At 40.3% G+C, this 18,409-nt stretch overlaps 1 protein-coding gene across 1 annotated transcript; it reads right to left on the bottom strand.

The window, feature by feature from the left end:
* Positions 1–909: 909 nt before the first annotated feature.
* gap43 (growth associated protein 43) lies at positions 910–18,124 on the bottom strand. Its single transcript, XM_041808153.1, has 3 exons — positions 17,838–18,124; positions 9,051–9,672; positions 910–2,155 (listed from the first exon to the last, which is right to left on the bottom strand). Exons 1-3 carry the CDS (start codon positions 17,865–17,867, stop codon positions 2,076–2,078), a joined length of 732 nt encoding a protein of 243 aa, XP_041664087.1. The 5' UTR covers positions 17,868–18,124; the 3' UTR covers positions 910–2,075.
* Between the last annotated feature and the right edge of the window lie 285 nt (positions 18,125–18,409).

The raw sequence follows: 18,409 nt of genomic DNA on the forward strand, positions 1-18,409 counted from the left end.
ATTTCAATTTGCTTTACTGGCATGAACAGATCAGTTACTGCCAAAGCATTGTAAAAAAAATAAAAATGCATTGAATGTTTACACATAATAAAAATTTGCATATTAAATAATTCCACAAATAATCCATGCATAATGAAATTGATCTGATTAATTAGATAAAACAACAAGACTAAAAAATATAAGTAATAAAAGATAAAGAATAAAAAATGGAAAAAGAAGAAAAAATAAACTATGGCAGGGTCGAATGTATTTAGCAGCATCCATACAGACGATTCTGTGTCTGTCTGTGTCATTTCCCATGCCTCTCCCCAGCTGTCTCAATCCTGTTTCCAATTCTGTCCTCTGTTCTCCTCTGTCAATAAAGGTATAAAAAGCCCAAAAATCTTAAAAAAGAAAAAGAAACAAGAATACTTGTTGTAATTGTCTACCCTTGCACAATACACGCTTGTTTAGGGATGAGTATTGAAATCATAGTCATCAACACATCCGATACCTACCGAATCAAATTAAAGGACAGATTTCAGTGATTCCTTTACCTATATGTTCTGTTGATATCTTATTTCTACATCATTTACAATACTGAGCTGCTGACTTTTAACACACTTTTTTTCTCTTAAAACTATTGATTTAGGCACTGACACCTTTCAAAAAGTACTGATTTAGCAGTACTGGAAAAAACCCAAACAACACACATCCCAGTCTTGTCGTTTCACTTTGTTTCCAGTTGTACGCCAACAAAGTTTGCTAGCTTTAGCTTGATAATAAACAGACAAGAGTATATCCATCTTCTCCTGCGCCTCCTCAAATCAGATTGTAAGCATCACAATCTTAAACACTAATTTGACCTCCAAACACTCAGCAATGGAACATTCGAACATGATGTTAAACAAACTCCACAGCTTAGGATGGTAATTGGCACATTTGCTTTATTTTGAAAACAGACATTGAAACCATTTTTATTTTTTCATATTTTTTCTCACAAGTTTGAACTCCTTGATAAGGTTGAAACTGGACATTGCACTCACTGGAACATGGGAAAAGTATTTTTTGTTTGCTCATTTGTTTGTTTTTCCTTTTTACAATTTTTTGTAACATCAGTGCAAGATTATTTTTTTTCCAATTCATATAAACTGTCATAACAACACCAAAGACATCAAAAAGAAGCCGCCACACCTCTTAAGTTTTTGTGACTGCGAAAAAGTTCCTCTCAGAGGGAGAGTTCCCATCATGCATCTGGTTCGATGGTTCATGCTATTGTTCTCACGTTGGGCTGGCAGAACATCGTGTAAGAGCCAGTTATATCAACACTATAGAAGAGTCCTATAGTTTATTATATGATCATGTCATTTAAATGTCAACAGGTCCATTACTATATATGTGAGTAAACAGTTTGTAAAAGGGGTGTAAACCAAGCTTGAGAGACTCAAGCAGAAAAGAGACAGAGTAGTATTCTTGTACTATATGTGATAATGGGATTCAATGTAAAGCTGCCCAACTGGAAATGTGACACATTTTAACAATACATTCTATTCTCCATACAAAGAGGCAGACAATTTGCTGTGTTTTCAATACATTTGTATGGTGTTGAAAACTAGGGTTGCATTTTAAAACCGGCTTGTTTTTGTGCGTGCATGTGCAGAATGACAGATTAAATTTGCAAAATGGGTTTGAAGAAGGAGCATTGCAATGCAAATAAAGTATGGTGCATTCGCAATGCATTTTAAATGTGTAAAAATCCAGTTGGGAGCATTCACGCCAACACTGATCCACTTACAATAGATAGTGAAGATGTAACAAATCAAATCCTCTTCCTCATCATCATCAAGATAACAATCATTTTTTATAATCCACCACATCATCATCACCATCACATCCTCATAGAATTAGCTTGAGCCAAAAAACTTCACGCTGGAAACTCCCCCAACATGAGAAAATCATTGCCACACAAAAAATGACAAACAAATAGAAACGTACTGCCTTCACATTGGGAAGGCAAAGAGCAACCATTTTAGATTTTTGTTTTTGTGTTATTCTTCATACTCTTAATTTCTGCTTTCGTTAGGTGAGACTTTGCCTTAGTCATCCTTGGACTCGGTGGCCTCTGCAGCTGCATCTTCAGGGGCGGCCTCCTCTGCTTTAGACTCTTCTACAGCATCTAAGAAGGGAGAGAGAAGGGAAAAGTGCAGAGGAGAGGTGAGAGGAGGAAAATGAGATATATGGGTGGTAAGAAGGGGGGATGATACATAAAAGGTGAGATGGAGAGAGGAAGGAAGAAAATTAGACCATGGAGATGAGGGATTGGAAGAATAAAACCCTAACTGGTTCGTCTGAGATACAGAGCTTCAAAGATTTCACATGCCAGCTGCTACATTTGATGTTTTAAATATTTCCCCTCAGATGGTTCTCATGTACAAAAAAAATGGATACTGTAACACTGAGCAACCACAAAAACGCAGGGTAAGGCTGGAAAAACATATTCACGGAAGGAACTTGGTAATTCCATGACACTCGCAAGATGTCAGCACCACTAAAACTGAGAGCATGTCAGTCAGGAGGTGCAATCTTGTGTCTACAACCCAGCATCAGCTGTGTGAATAATAAAGGAAGAGAGTGCTCCTAATGGACCTATGAAGCATTTGAACTGACATAGCAACGCTAACACTGCCATATCGGCTTGTCATATCTGATTCCTTGTGATTCCCTCAGTGTACAGCACTGTAATAACATCCAGTGTTGGCTTACTTAGAGGTGAATACTGCTGAATAATACTCCACCATTCAACACCAAGCCAATGCTACACAAGCTGGTTGGCTAACATTGCTCTCAGTCTTGTATAATTCTATTTTATTCTCCAGCTGAAATCATGATTTACTGAGGATAAAAGAGATAGATATTAAATATGTATAGCAGCTTCAATAATTCTTCATTTATTGATTGAACTATAACGATTACAAGAATTTAATTTAATTAGTTCTGACCAATCCTTTTATTCATATGCCCTGAGAGTGGTGAAGTCATACCATGGTGATCTCATACTCCTTTAATAGAAACAGGAGACATCTCAGAATGACATCATTGCATTGGAGATTGAGGTGACGGAGTGCATGTGTGTGTGGGTGAGTGTCTTTCAGGGTGAGGCAGAGAGAGAGAGCGAGGTATAGGAACAAGGTGGTCTGTGTTTGTGCTTTTACTGAGGTATGAGTGTGCGTGACTCACAACTGCAAGATCTGCCAGGTAAGAGGTAATTAGCCTGTTAGCCGGTATGACAGACCTGAGAATGTTTCCTCTGAAGCCACTGAACTGTGTGATGTAAATGCAATTTCATCCAATTCCAAATGCCAAAACTCGTCATTTCTGAAGTTCCTGACGTATTAAGAGCCACCACAGTTATCTTCATCAGAAATTTAAGGACTAAAGTGCTGGTTTAGTTTTACTGGAGCATTTTCAAATAAGAGCAACATTTTACCTTTTTTTTTAAAATATGCCCATGAAGTTCATAAAATATTTAATCGCACAGTTGGGTTATCAGGAAACCAGAATTTTAAACTTTGATATCTTGTAAAAAATCATACAGTATACCGGTTTAAACATACAATATCAAAAACACGAGTCCTAAGTACTCAATTCTGTGTGAATGCTTGTTAATACAGAAAAACTCAGCTGAACAATTCTGAAATTGGACTAATATAATGCTGTTTTTAGGTGTGCTCTCTATGGATTTTGGTTTAACATGACAAGAGTTGTAATTTTTAAAGTAATACATTTTTGATACAATCCGCCATTTCAATAAGAGAGAATGTACACATTTAAGTCATGAGGTTGAAAAAAAAACAAAGTCCTGAAATTTTTCACAGCCCTACATTTGTATCTGTGAACATGAGTAGATAAAAAGATTTTTTTTACCTTAAGGCATTTGAAAGAATATATACTTCTCCAACAGTCTTTTGTATTTGGTTCTGATATAAAACTTGCCTCATTTAAAAGCTTCTTTTCTGGCATCTGTATAATACCTGTAACTCTAATATGACTATTTAGTGGGGATGCATTTTGAGATTTTTCCCAATATCCAATATGCTGATATTTAAAAAACAATTTTAGCAGATACCTATATTGATATCGCTATCATAATATTATATTATTGTTTTATGGAATAATATATCATTATATTATTGCATAATTTTAAGTTTGAGGATGAATAAATTGACAAATTTCAGTTCTAAAACCAGACATTTAAGTTTAAGAAATAATGACAAATAAAGAAAAAGACATCAGCTGATGTAGGTCTGCTGGTCCAGCCTAAAACTATACTAACTTTATTGTCCATATTATTGCTCATATAGCCAGATTGTATAGCAAAGTTTTTGGTTGTAAATAGTGTCAGAAATTTTGTATGTGCTGATAACAATAATTCACTTGTCAAGTGAATATCTGCCAATACTTATATCATACCAAACATTGTGCATTCCTACTATTCAGCCAATTTTGAGTTCTATCACAGACTTGCTATTATAACAGCTGACACAGCAGAATAAGTCAATAAATCGACAAATGCAGACTGCTGCTCTGACAGTTCTAACTTAAAAAAAAACTAAGAAATCCCAATTCTGTTTAAATCTGTCTTAACTGGGCACCATGAAAAGTAAGATAAGATTTTAGATTTTTGTCCCTTGCTTTTAATAAACATTTTAGGCAGCATATGCAGTTTTTAAATGGGCATTTTAATTTAGACATTTTATTGACCCTGACTCTTTTTAAGCATTGCTTTCATCCATAATCACATCTAATGTAATCAAGGCTAATCAACTACTGCTCAGTGTTTCAAACATGCAATTATTAAAAAGTACAGATGGTAGTAGTTGATGCCCTATTGAATCTGACATTACAATGTTTGTCCAGCCCATTCCTAAACCAGATGCAAATACAGCATAAATACTCTTGTCCTCAATTTCCTCACAGTAATCTGGGTAGCACACAATTTGTACAAGGTAAGCTTAGAAAGCTTGAAATGTAAGTATCATACACCTGCAAATCATTTGATGAAGTGTAAAACAGCATTTTCCATAGAAACATCATATCTGCAAAAGAAGCACTGAACAGGCTAATGTCAAATCAGCATTATGGTTTAAAATGTGTCCCTGAAAACTGGTGACTCTTAACCGCAGGAAATGTTAAAAACAGAACAGGTGAATTCCCTTTCGAGTAAATATATGTTTCAGAATATTTTTAAGGAAAACTAAATAAAGACAAACTTTGTAGTCACAGAGGCCTTTGTACGCTTTAAGATCACTTTGGAGCCCATGGAGAAATACTTCTTTCAATGTCTTCACATTACTCTGATTGTCAGCACCCTTTAGGTGGCTCATCTTTTAAAAAGTCACTGACATATTTGGTAGTCATGTGTCTGCAAGTGGTCAGTGGTAGTGTTGTCATGCAATTTACAGAGCTCAACAGTAGGGTTCCAGATGTAAAATTCCCATACATTTTCTTTACATCGGATTTGGTTATTGGCAATAATGTCACAACCATCCAAGGTAGCAACCTAAGAATGAAACAATGGGTAGTTCCCCTGTAGAAGTGTTAATTTTACTATTAACAGGACAAACACTGCAATAAAAACAGACAAAAAATGTTGCAGTGGCTTGTGGGATGTGTAGTTTTATCACTTTAAGAAAAAATACAGTCTTGTGCCTTTGACATTTTTCTCATTTTTGAATGCTGTTTTGCACCTCATCAAATATTTTTCAACGCTTTAGTCATTCAGTTATTCAGTTGGCTGGTTGGCTGGATTAAAAACATTCATAATGAGATTTAGTGAAATGTCAATGCGTAATTTGATACAAAAACTTGATTCTGAAAGAGCCACCAAAAAGTGGCCAGTCACTGTTGAGCTCAAGTGAGACTTGAAGACTTACACCAAGCTAAACTGTTGTCTATGAATAGAAGTTAAGCTAAGTTTTACTGGGGACGGTCGTCCATCATTTGCATGTCGGTGAAAATTTGCAGCCAAATCAAAAAAGACATTCAGCATCATTATTGTTGTTTTTAGAGGTTACACTGTACATTTTCGTCACATCAATCTTGTTCTACTAAATCTATACCCACGATTTCTTGAAAAATCTACTACTACAACTATTACATTAAACACCACTATCTGGAAAAACTTGTAAACCGTACTTCACCTTTCTATGTTACAGATAATTGTTGCTCTGTTGAAGCCACATAAAAAAAAGACTCCCATCCTACTTTATCTAACAGACTTACCACTCATTGTAAATATTTGCCATTAGAAAATGTCAAGTTCAATGCTGTTATTTAACAGAGTATTTGTTGATTCATTTGATCTGGCAGCTGTGACATTAAATTTACTCCATTAAAGAGTCTTGTCAGTGATGGCGGGGTTTGCATTTGCCAGTAAGACATAAGTATTCTTTTCAGTCTTTTTCATAATTTATAGAAACCTTATTAGTACTAAATTACAGTAACACAGCAGCTATAATCACTTGTAGCAACACTAGACACAACATTTAACATCCAGGCACTGATAAACAACCTTAAAATACTCAGAGTATGCTCCTAATAACACGACAAAACTCACAGAGCTGACTTTAGATAGCTATAGACTGTATAAAATTTTAAACATGGCTTTTTATTAGATACCTGATATGCCAAAATTTCCAACCTCATTTACCAGATACCGATAAAAATACTGATATATATTATTTAATATATATATTGTTTAATTACAAGAAAACCCACCTAGTGTCTCCTGTGCAAAGACAGGCTGAATCAAGCAAGGCTGATAGGAGTGGGGAAGTAGACAGTCTGGTAGTTGTTCTATGCTTGTGGATTTATTCAAAACAATCTGGGCCCTTTTGAGTGTGGCACCACAGGCAATGGCCTATACCTGATGGTGCAGTCGTATAGTTTGTTGATATATGACTTAGACGGCTGATATGTACAGCCGATATATCGGCCAATACCAATATCATGCGAATAATACTGTGCATCTCTACTTGTAATGCCAAAAAATTAAAAACCTCAATATAATTTCTGAAGTGCAAAATGACATAAAAGTATTGCACATGCAATTGTGTCTGCACAAGTTTGCATTGCTGTTTTCATGTCTTAATTCTGCCCATGTAACAGTCTGGTGGTACATGAGAGAAGAGACTTTTTCACTGCCTAAACCTGCACTCCAGCCTGTGACTGGGTATGCTCTGTTACATGACAACCTGAGTTGTGGTGTATGCAGTATTTCTCAAAATTCTCAAAATTAAAGTGTTTCTTTAAAGATGATTTTAGGAGAAAATCTATGGTTCAGTTTTCAAGGCATAAAAAAGCCCCATATGCACGCCATCTCCTCAATCATCCCTGAATCCAAGGCTGAGAGTATGGGGAATGATTTGCTGCAAAGTGTCGAGAGTCTGAGTCAAAACCATGCCGCCTACACTGAGGACTACAGCCTCTGTACCAGGGGCATGAAACATAACCATTACGCTATCCAGAACCCCGAACTGCTTTCAGTTTTCAAAGCTTTCTTGCTGTTGTCACCTTTTAAAAATTCCCCATTTCAGCCTCAATGATAGAGCTGGACTTTCTGATCAGTTTATAGACTGGCAGGTTCTCTGTGAACTACTTATTCCTTATCATTATGGTACTATTTTTTGTATTTATACAAAGCTACTGTACGCCATCAAGCCATGGCATACAAGTCTGTCAGATGTAACTAATGCCATCCAGTGACACCCACCATGCTTTGTGGAGAATCTGGATCATACCCAGGCTGCCTCATATATTATTCAGTCAGATCAGAGTACCTGGCGTCCATTTGCATGCCTGTGCGCTGACAATCATTAACCACATAACATCTTAATAAATATTAATTTGCTCTCTGATCCATTTCAGTTGGTTAAGCATATTGTGGCCAGCCTTGGATTGTTAATTGGGGGTTCTCCGTCAAGTAATGTTTGTTTGTGACAGACTTCCCCAGTGCAGATCGTGACCAGTAGGGATCATTAATCATTCATTGAAATCAGAGCACCTGTTATCCCCGCTCTGCTCCATGCAGGCCAGCTATCCCATCGAGGTGGTAACTATGACAACAGGGAGACAGTGCTGCCTAGGTGACCTAGTTTCTGTGTAGTTCTCCAGTTGGCGTGTGCGTGTGTTTCCCACCTCACACCCCCACCTACTCGAGACTGAACATGCTCCATTAACTACCTGTCTGACCCAGTCTGAGAGTCCTTGGACCAGAAATATGAGTTCATGTCAAGAGTGTGTTGTGGGTATGCTGCATCAACGTTTAAATGTCATTTCATGGCCTTCCAGTTTCATTGCAGATAAATGTTCCTCCTTTTATTGGACACCAAACGGTAGTCTGCTTTGAAATCTATTAGCTGAAGTAGGAGGCAGGTAGGAAGGGATTTTGTCAGATCTTTCAACCTGATGTAATGTGAAAAAAGAATTTGATAGGATTATCTATGTTCACAAATGTATGCATTCATGAAAAGACTGGAGCAGCCAAATTAAAATGCTGGCCTGTGTTTCAAAAAAAAATATGTTCATAAACCTTTACGACTTAAAGAATATATCGACACTATGCACCCATTCCTCAACATCATACTTGACCAGCACTAATAACTTCAACCCACTCTTTCTATCCCCTTTTCTGCTTCATCTGTATGGAGGTTTCATCTTGCAAGGACTGCAATACAAGGCTGTCTAATCTAATATTGAGCTGTGTCTCTGTGTTAACCAGTGAATGGTGGAGCCCTGCCAAGTATCCTTAAATCCCCAAGACTCAACAAGGAGTTGTTTCCTGTGGAGCCTGCCAAGCAGACGACTGGAAAGCTTACCTTTTCTCTTTGTTTGTGTTTTTTTACAGTAATTGCTTCTTGATTAGAGAAAGTGTCTGGAGTTATTTTTGTCTCTAAACTCATTTCCCCTCAAAAACATCTGCTCAACTTATTGTATCTTATGTGAGCATATTTGGTAGCATTGATCTAAAAGTCATTCTTTAATGAAAGAGTGTTAAAAGCTTTCAATCATACCTTGTTTATCTTTTGTTTGGTTAGGGTCCTCCTTCTCAGCTGTCGGGCTGACAGCAGCAGGCACATCGGCTTGTCTGGCCTCCTCCTTTTTCTCTTCACTATCCCCCTCCTTCTTCTTCTCCTCAGCTGTGGCTGTGGTGGGACTCTTGGCCGCCGCCGCTGGGGCCTCCACCTCTTTGGGCTTCTCTTCAGCTTTCTCCTCTGCCTTTGGCTCCTCTTTCTGGGGCTCAGAGGGCGCTGTGGCAGCCGCAGGAGAGGTAGCAGCAGGCACCGCCGCTACAGGAGACGTCGCTGCCGGAGAGTTAGCTGGCTTATCCGCCACCGGGCTTTTGGCTTGGCTCGTCTCCTCCTCCTTTTTGGCCTCCTCCCCTGCAGCTTCTTCCTCCTTTGCAGGTGCCTCCTCTCCCTCTGCTTTCTTTTCCTCCTCTCCTCCCTCTGTTGCCTCCTCTGCAGCGGGACTGTCACCCTCCTTCTCTTCCTCTCCGTCTTTCATCTTTTTCCGGGTTATGTGTCCACGGAAGCTGGCCTGTATTTTGGTAGCAGCCTTGTGGGCCTTATCCTCGGGTTTGTTGGTGGTCCCATCCTGTTCAATCTTCTGGTCTGCATCCTCATTCTTCTCCACCTGGTAGCCAAGAGAGTACACAGCAAGTTAACATCTACTGTAGCTATCATGCTGGTCTCCTGGACAACAACAAGGGAGGCTATTCTAAAAACTAGAAGAAAGCCCTTTAATTTGGACGATGTAGCTTGAAGATCCCAAAATATCATGCTGACGTACTCTTGTGGGGAATCAGACCAAAGATAGATACAGTATGCCATGAGTGGAAATGTCAGAAAATGACAGAAGTATATGCTCAGAGGAAGGGGGTTGTTGCTTATGATCTATAACATCACAGGAGAATTAAAGCTTGGGAAAAATTGGGTTAGTCAGGTTTGAAGAGAAGCATAAGTGTAGGACTGGATGAGGAATAGGGTTAGGAATGGGACAGTACACAATGTAGTATTGAAAGTGGTTCCATGATATTACCTTCAGTAACTGGATCCATACAGTGGGTGTCCATCAATATGTGGGTTGTGCTATGAGTCATATAAATCTAATGAAAAGAAATCAAATCAAATAAAGGAATGAACGATGAGCTAACAAAATGAATCATTACATTAAAAAATGAATAAGCAATCAAATCAAGGTAAAACATCATCTAGCAAAGATTCAACCAATCAAAAGCTTTGAATGTGCACTGTAAATGAATGTGAATAAGCAACATGAAGCAAACAGTCAAAGAGTATGCATGCAGTGCAGCATAAGTTAGCTAAATGATAAGAATGTGGATATTGTAGAATATGAATGCTTTACATCCTTGAAGGCTTTTTTTCTGGACCCACTGACTGGTCTAGAAAGAATGTGCAGCATTTCATCATTTCATGTCCTGGAAAGAGAGGATTTATGCTCTTGTAGTTTTAAATTCCCTTTTATGAGACTAACAGATGCATTTAGAGGCTGATTATCTACACTTAATGACATGAATTCACTGGGATTTTGTAAATAAATTCAGGCATTTGCAGTTCTAGGCACTGGGTTTATATTGTCCTCTTGATAATGGTGCTGGAATTGATTTATTGAACAATCACTTAAATGCATAACCTCTCAATAGCATCCACTGCTAATACATGTAGCACAGTAACCAGAGAAATGTGACTATTCAAAATCTCTCCAAAATAATGAGCCACTCTCTATTCTCTAGGTACAGTAGCTTTCTACGGCTCCATCTCTGGCTGCTAGGGAAACAAGCTGCCTGCCAGAGTCTCCTCAGCATTCACTGCCATACCCCTCCCAACCATCAAAGGTTACCTTGACAACCAGAGTGCTAACTCATCACGGCGCTGTCTGCTGGTTGGTGCTATGAAAGACTATATGTCACACTGATTGGCAGCGCACCTGACCCCTCAGGGGAGCGAGCCAATGGGGAAATCGTAAATCAGGCGGAGCAATCAGCATGGTTAAGGAGGAGTTGTGTGTGATGCAGCGGAAGGGTGCGGCGTGGGTTATATATATGTGTATATGTCAATGCTGGTGGGACGCGTCACTGAGCAGCAGTGTCTTCTTTAAGGTCAGTGAAATTCAGCGAAAATAGTTTTCTGAAGATGCTCCTTCCAGGAAGCATCCATCTGTCTAGTCCCCGGTACCTTCTGTCTGTAATAGTGTCATTATACTGGATATGAGGTTGACTTCGACAGCTGTCTCGGTGAGGAATCACATCTGCGTGACATGATTTAAGAGCCAGAGGCCCTAAAACCAACATGTCTTCTTCAGGGTCAGTGTGTCAGTTCAATATCGGAGCAGGAGAGGCCACGGTGCAGCTGTGTTGGTATATTCACCTCCTCCACCTTCATACAAATGCCATCCCCAGGGTTTAGGGTGTAAATCCTGCCTCTGGCCCTCCTGCAATTCTTAATAAACTATATTTTCATGAAGCAATTTTGTGCAATTGATATTACAGAAAAGATATTGCTGGTGTCGAGCCAAAACCTCGTATCTCCAATTTTCATGATTTCAAATTTTTTCATGAATCACTGCCATTGGTCACCCAATAGCAGTGATTTATGAAAAAAAAATTCTTCAGTAGGTTGCAAATTTTGAACTCCTAAAAAGTAGAAAAAGATGCTGACAATGACTATTCTATGTTAAATTATTTTGAAATACAAGGATTTTTCATTATAGTTCCTGGTTTTCGTCACCCTAAAGTCAGTTTTAACCTTTTTGTTTTGGTATATATATACATGTATGTATATATATATATATATATGTATATATATAGGGAATTTTTAAGCCTTTATTTGATAGCAGAGAGGAGTGGATGGGCAACCAAACTGCTAGGCTATCTGGGTTGATGGCATAAATCTTTCCCCTGGCCTTCCTACAATTTTTAATATGCTATATTTTCATGGGGCAATTTTGTGCAATATGATATTACAAAAAAGGTATTTCTGGTGTTGGGCAAAAAAAAACATATAACTCCAATTTTCAAGATTTCAAATTCTTCATAAATCACTGCTATTGGTCACCCTTTACATCTGTTAGTGGGTTGTTGCAAATTTCAAACCTCTAAAAAGTGTCATAAAAGATGCTGACAATGACCATTCTATGTTTAGTTATTTGAAATATTCAAGGTTTTCTTCTTTCCCTGAAAAATGAGGGTTTCGGAGATATGAGATTTTGGCCTGATGGCAGTGATATGACACTGAAGGAATTTTTTTCAGGGATTACTCAAGTGTAAATTTTTGCGGTTAGTCTTTAGCCCAAAACATACTTGCGTCATCAGACGCATATCAATACAATTGCGGGCATTATATTCTATGAGCAAACCCACATCAGGGTGTGGCCAATGCTGCTGGCCACGACTGGTGGAGTGTTTCTTCAAAGAACAGCAGTTTTGTCAGTCTTGGCCATAGCAGCAGCTCTGTTTGAGGTGATTTGAGGGCACAGAAAAATAACTTTAGCACCAGAAATGTAAAATAGTCATATTAACGTGCTGCCAAAACTTTAACTGATTCAAAATATACTAATGAAATACTTACGACTGGATTTAACAAATCGATTCTCTGATCCTGCCTGATCCTTTTATCTTTTGATATCTGGGCGCTATATCAATACAGGATTTGTACTTTTTCCATCTTTTTTTTTCTCTAATAGCTAGTGTTGAAGCAGAAAAGGTTTTGTAACTAAAACATCCAAACATGAGTCGATATTGAATCAGATCAGTGGCAATACCCAACCCTAGAAAAATACTGACATACTTTATATGCACAGTAGAGAAATAGCATGGATTTTGAGTGTCAAACAGTCCAGCACTAATATTTTAGTCGGTTTTAGTCTTTTTAGTTTATGTGATGAAACTAAACTTACTTTTTGACAGAATTTATCACCTAGGATATATTTTTAGCTTGTGCTTCTCATGGGCAGTTAACATTTATAGTCAAAGTTTTAGGCAACAAAGTTCACACTGGATTCCTTTCGAATAATTATAACTAAAACCTAACTTAAACTGTCTATTATGAAAGGAAATTGGCTAAGTCATATAATAGCCAGCAAGAAGACAGACAAAGCACCTCTGCCACACCCTCTGCTCTTCATACTATGCATGTCCAGGGTGACTTATGGGGTTTTTATTGTGTCTGATCTCATGGGTGCTTACAATTGCCAAAAATTTGACCCAAGCACTTAACTCTAAATAGAATTACTTACTGGCTGCAAACAATGAGTCAGAAAGAGAGAGAGAGAGAGAGGGGGAGAGAGAAGAAGAGAGATGAGGGTGGAGTGATGGATGAGGGTGTTTGGGAATATGAGGGTATGACATCATTATTGGAACAAAGGGGATGTCATTTACTTTAGTGATGTCTGTGTGTCAGTGTGTCCAAATGTAATAAAACACCAGCAGAGCGCTGAGTGATCTCATATCAGCGTAAGACGACGGGGAAGAGCTATCACCATCATGTTTGCTTTGACCACAATTGTAGCATGATCGTTTGAAGTATTGATATTTGTCTGTGTATCACCCTGAGAAGTGCTGTGCTGTGATTTCCTTTCTGCTGTGGTCTAAAAGAAATCAGCCAGAGCTACTTTGATCTGTCATATCAAACTTAGTCAGATGAAAATAAAAACCACTGCAGCCATTGTTAATGCCAAAGGTAGTTCCTACATTCACATTTTTCATTATTTTAACAGAATCATTGCTCCAGATCCTGAAAGATATGCTTCTTTAGGGCTCAAAGTACTCAATGAACCCTGGTCACGTACCCTCCTGCAGGCGCTATCCCACTCTGAGGCTGTGCGGCACACATTTTCATTCATAAATACAGCAGCACCTCCCTACGGTAAAAGGTACGCTCCCTTCAAATCACCAGGAATCCACCAATGTCTCAACTCTCCCCTTTTTAATTTGCTGTGAGACAACATATTTGCTCTATTAGGTTAATCAAATTACTTATTACAATAAGCCTGCAGTGTTTCCTCCTGGAAAATGGTTGCCATAGAGACACTACAGTCACTGAAAAGTGTTTATTATCCAGTAAAAAGTGGCATGTTAGCTAAAGAAATGTGCTTTTTAGGCATGATTATGGAACAGATTATGCAATCCCACTGCAATTATAAAGCTATGTTAGTGCAACGAGGCAACATTTAGAGCTTGCACTATGCTTTAACACATAAAGGTGACATAAAATCATTGCCATGTGCATGTTCAGAATCTAAATGCACATCAGCTCAGAGGTTAATTTTATCTAAACAAGCAACCCTCCACAAGAGGACACATTTCTTTGTCTTTCCAGCCTGCAGAGGTAATAAATGTCACTGCTAAAATATGTTCACTACATTACCTGACAGCTTGATGTGTCTATTACAGCTTTGTCTATCAGCTGCAGTCTGTGTTCGCTCCCTGTCTCACTCTGTCCTTGGGTGGGCACCAGCTATCGGGAGAACCACACCCGAGAGTCAGTGGCTTCACCGACCGATCCATAACCACACATACACCCACACGTACCATCCCCCCCAATAGTGACACACAGTTACGATCCACCACCTTCCCATTGCCTCATTGCCAGGGCCATTAGGGACTTGTTTCAGGAGGAGGGGGGAAATGAGGGAAGGCACACTAGAAAGGCAGGGTTTATAGTGGTTGAATTACCACTGCTAATGCCAATACACACATCAGGTGTGCATGTAATCACGTTTTTGTTTAGAGTGTTTTTATTCAGGTCCATTCAAGCAGGAGATTCCTTTTGCACCTGGCCGCTCCGCCCAACCTCGGATTGAACGCCACTGGCAAGAGTGGAGAGAAATGTTAAAGGTAACATTTGCATTTACAACAGTGGGGTTACACCTTGCTTGCTATGCAGAGGCGCTTTTATCAACTCCCCAACAGGTGCGGCTGCTGAGTTTTTAAGATCTAAGTCATTGCATTGTGTAATTATTCAAATGTGTGTATATTAAATCAGTCAGAAGTGAAAGCCAATTGAAATGAAAAGAGAAACTCCTCAAACATTTGTTGTATTCTTCCCAAAGCATTCTCAGAGATGCTATTAGCCACCCTGCTGGTGGCACACATGCATCCCTCCTGAAAATCCCAGCTTTATTCCAATGTCTGTCTGCTTTTTCTGCAGGAATCATCCAGACACCAAAGACAGTCTGCTGTCTGCTTCTGCTAAATCTCTCTCTCTCTCGCTTTCTCTCCTCCTTACTGCCGTCTTTCACTCTCTTCCTCACTGAACCAACTGCTACCCACTCATTCTCTCTCTCTCACACACACAGACATAGCGGAGCACCACACCCTTTCAGCCGGCTATCTCCTGCAGAAGAGGAGAGGAGAGGGGGACTCAGGTGGTGACTGCCACAGCCCCCGCTTCACTGTCTCTCCCTCTCCTCTTTTCTCTATCCATCTCTCTCTTCTTTGACGAGCAGTTGATGTAAAAAGATGTACTGTGTCTTTTACGACAGCCCGGGAAAGAGAAAGATGCTTCGCAGCAACTAATAAGCAGCCATATGCCAGCATCATTACATCCTCTGGAGCTGCCTTTAATTCAATTACACCGCCTCTCTGCCTGAACAAAGGCTTCGCTATCGCCACTGATCTCATAAGGGGCCGAGTCGCGGATGGGGCTGGGGAGAGAGATGGGCATGTGAAAGTGTACAGGAGCCGGAAGAAAAGTGGTCATAGTGGTAAGCAGTTTCCAGGTAGACCTGAAAACTGCAAATGCTGACTTGGATAGGTGCTTGGAAGAAGCCAAGCCCTAGGGAAAGTGGTATGCACATTTTGAGTGGGTATTGTTCTCGGTTTTAGAGTTTGGCCAATAATGATCAAGCTCATGCTAAAGGTAGGAGCATGGCAGGCAGGACCAGCCCTGGAGCCAAGAGTTAGGGCGGAGTTTAAGAATAGCACTTGAAGTTGGGATTTGAAGTCTTGGTTCAAGAAGGAAAGGGCATCTTTGGGTAGACTGAAGGAAGTCATGATCCTTGATCTTTCTCCAGACCCTGAAAAGACCAAGAAATGTTTTCCGAGGTGATTATTTTGCCCTAAAACTACAGAGCTTAAGCTAAGGGCCAGAGAATCAGAAGAGCCTTTAATGAAGTGTAAGCCACTCCCAAAGTGAAGATGTTGCAATAGCACTTTACACTCCACAATGGCAGGACCACCTATTACCTTGGGAGAAAAAACAGCCTCCTCTTTGCTCATTCATCCATGACCAAAGAGTATGTCTGCATGCTGGTCATAAAGGTGAAAACGGGAGGATAAAAGTGCTTGTTGGCCTTTAGGGGGATGTTTTTCCCTTTGGTAGATGGTGCTCACACACGAGGCAGCGACAGCGCTCTGTGGGAAAAAAGCCGGTGCCTCACCCACATGGCTGCAGTGTGAAGCACGCCGGCTTCCTTTCCCTTTGATTTCTCACCTTTGCGCTTGCTCAGCCTCCCCTAGCAGCAACCCTCGCTCTGTCACAGCACACGCTTACATGTAGCTGCCATCCTTCCTGCTTTGCTTCATGCCTGCCTCTCCCTACCTTCCCCCATACCTTGCAGCCTCTCTCTTTTTTTCTCTGCTCACCGGTTTCTCTTTGCTCTCTACCTCCTCTTGCATCTCATCCCCCTCATCTACCTCCATGTGCACCAGCTTCACTCCACCCTGCCGCTCGCGCTCTCCCCGACAGCACCCGGCTCTTCCTGCGTGTCTCTCAACTGGCATGCTTTGCTTCCTTTTTCTCTCTCCTGCCTGCCAGAGCTCATATGACTCACGTAGGCTAGCATTAAAAAAGCAATCAAATGCCATCTGAATTCAGTGTAATAGGACTCTGATAAAACCAGACTCTGCTTAAGATAAAAGCAGAAACTTGGCCCTGATCTCACATGAAAATCCCATCATGATACCTGCTCAAATCCAACAGAGTGGAGCGCATGGACAGTGCCACCCCTCTTCTACACTAACCAGACCCACCCGCTTCCATGCAACACCTTCTTTTCTTTTTTTTTTATGATCCTCTGCCACCGACACCACCCTTTCACACCCTTTAAATGAGTGCACACTTCATAGTACCCTCAACTGACAGCATCCACTTATAAAAGCTGGAGGGCTATGATAATCCATTTAGACTCATTTATTCCCATTGTACTCCCCAGAGGCCACTGACATGATGGTGCTGCTCACTCAATCCGTACCCCGCCCTTTTTTCCCTCCTCTCTGTGGAAATTTACTTTCCTGTGTCACCCAATTCTGCTCAAGAAAGCAGAAATTAAAGGCTTTAACACCCCTATTAAGGCACAAGTGTAGGCACATGCGTTGGTCTTATTAATACAAATCATCCCTAACAATGGTGGATTATTCTGAGTTAGTTCAAAAGAGCGTCTGAATGAGTATCACAGCCTTAAACCCCAATTAAATTCAGAGCATATCAAGTGCCTTCCAATAATCTGTCACTTTTTTTAATTGCATGATCAATATGAGGGAATGCCTGGCTCCCCAAGATCAAGTTACAGTCTTGTTCCCCGGCAAGTACAGTGTGAGGTCTGAGAAGCATTGTGGCAACATCCATTCATGCGGGATAATCACATTAACTAGGCGTGTCTGGGCTCTGTAGGAAGACTTGTATAAAGAAAAGCCAGGCCCAGACTCAAAGCAAATTACACCAACATCTTCTCTAATCCCTTCTCTAATGGCTTAATCTGACCTCAAACCAAGAGGCTCAAAGTTCAGAGTTAAGAAGCACAGGAGAAAATATTGATAAAGCAAAATCAGAGCAGTTTACCGGTTTGGTTCTTCTTATGCAGCACAGCATAGTTGTAGTTGTTGTATCCTCCCTTTCTCTTCTCTGCTTCTTTCTTCCCTTTTTCCTCCCTTTCACTTCTTCTCTCTCTCACCCTCGCTCTCTCTCTCGCTCGCGCACTCTCACTCGCTTTCGTGCACACACACACTCTCTCTCTCTCTTTCTCTCTGGCTGTATCAACAGCTAAGTCGCCGGGTGCATTTACTCATCCCAGTTTGCACACACTCGCTCTTCAGTCGGTCTGACTGCCTGGGCACACCTTCTCTCTCTCTCTTTCTCCCTCTCTTACTCGCAGCCTGACAATGACTACAAGCCCACCCTTTAAAACCCCTCCCTTCCCCTCCATCCCTCTCTCCTCCCCTCTTTTCCCTTCACACTACCCCCCCTTTCTCCTCCTCCTCTTCTTCTTGCTCATAGTGATGAACCCCCCCACCTCTTTTAGATCAGCACTCTCTTCCTCCTCTCTTCTACATCTTCTCACCCCCCACTCAATGCTCCTCCTCCTCCTCTTCTTTCTCAGCCTGGCTCTAGCTAAAGCTGCGGCCCCACCCTGA

The sequence above is a fragment of the Cheilinus undulatus genome, linkage group 2 (assembly GCF_018320785.1).
Source record: "Cheilinus undulatus linkage group 2, ASM1832078v1, whole genome shotgun sequence".
Taxonomy (NCBI): domain Eukaryota; kingdom Metazoa; phylum Chordata; class Actinopteri; order Labriformes; family Labridae; genus Cheilinus; species Cheilinus undulatus.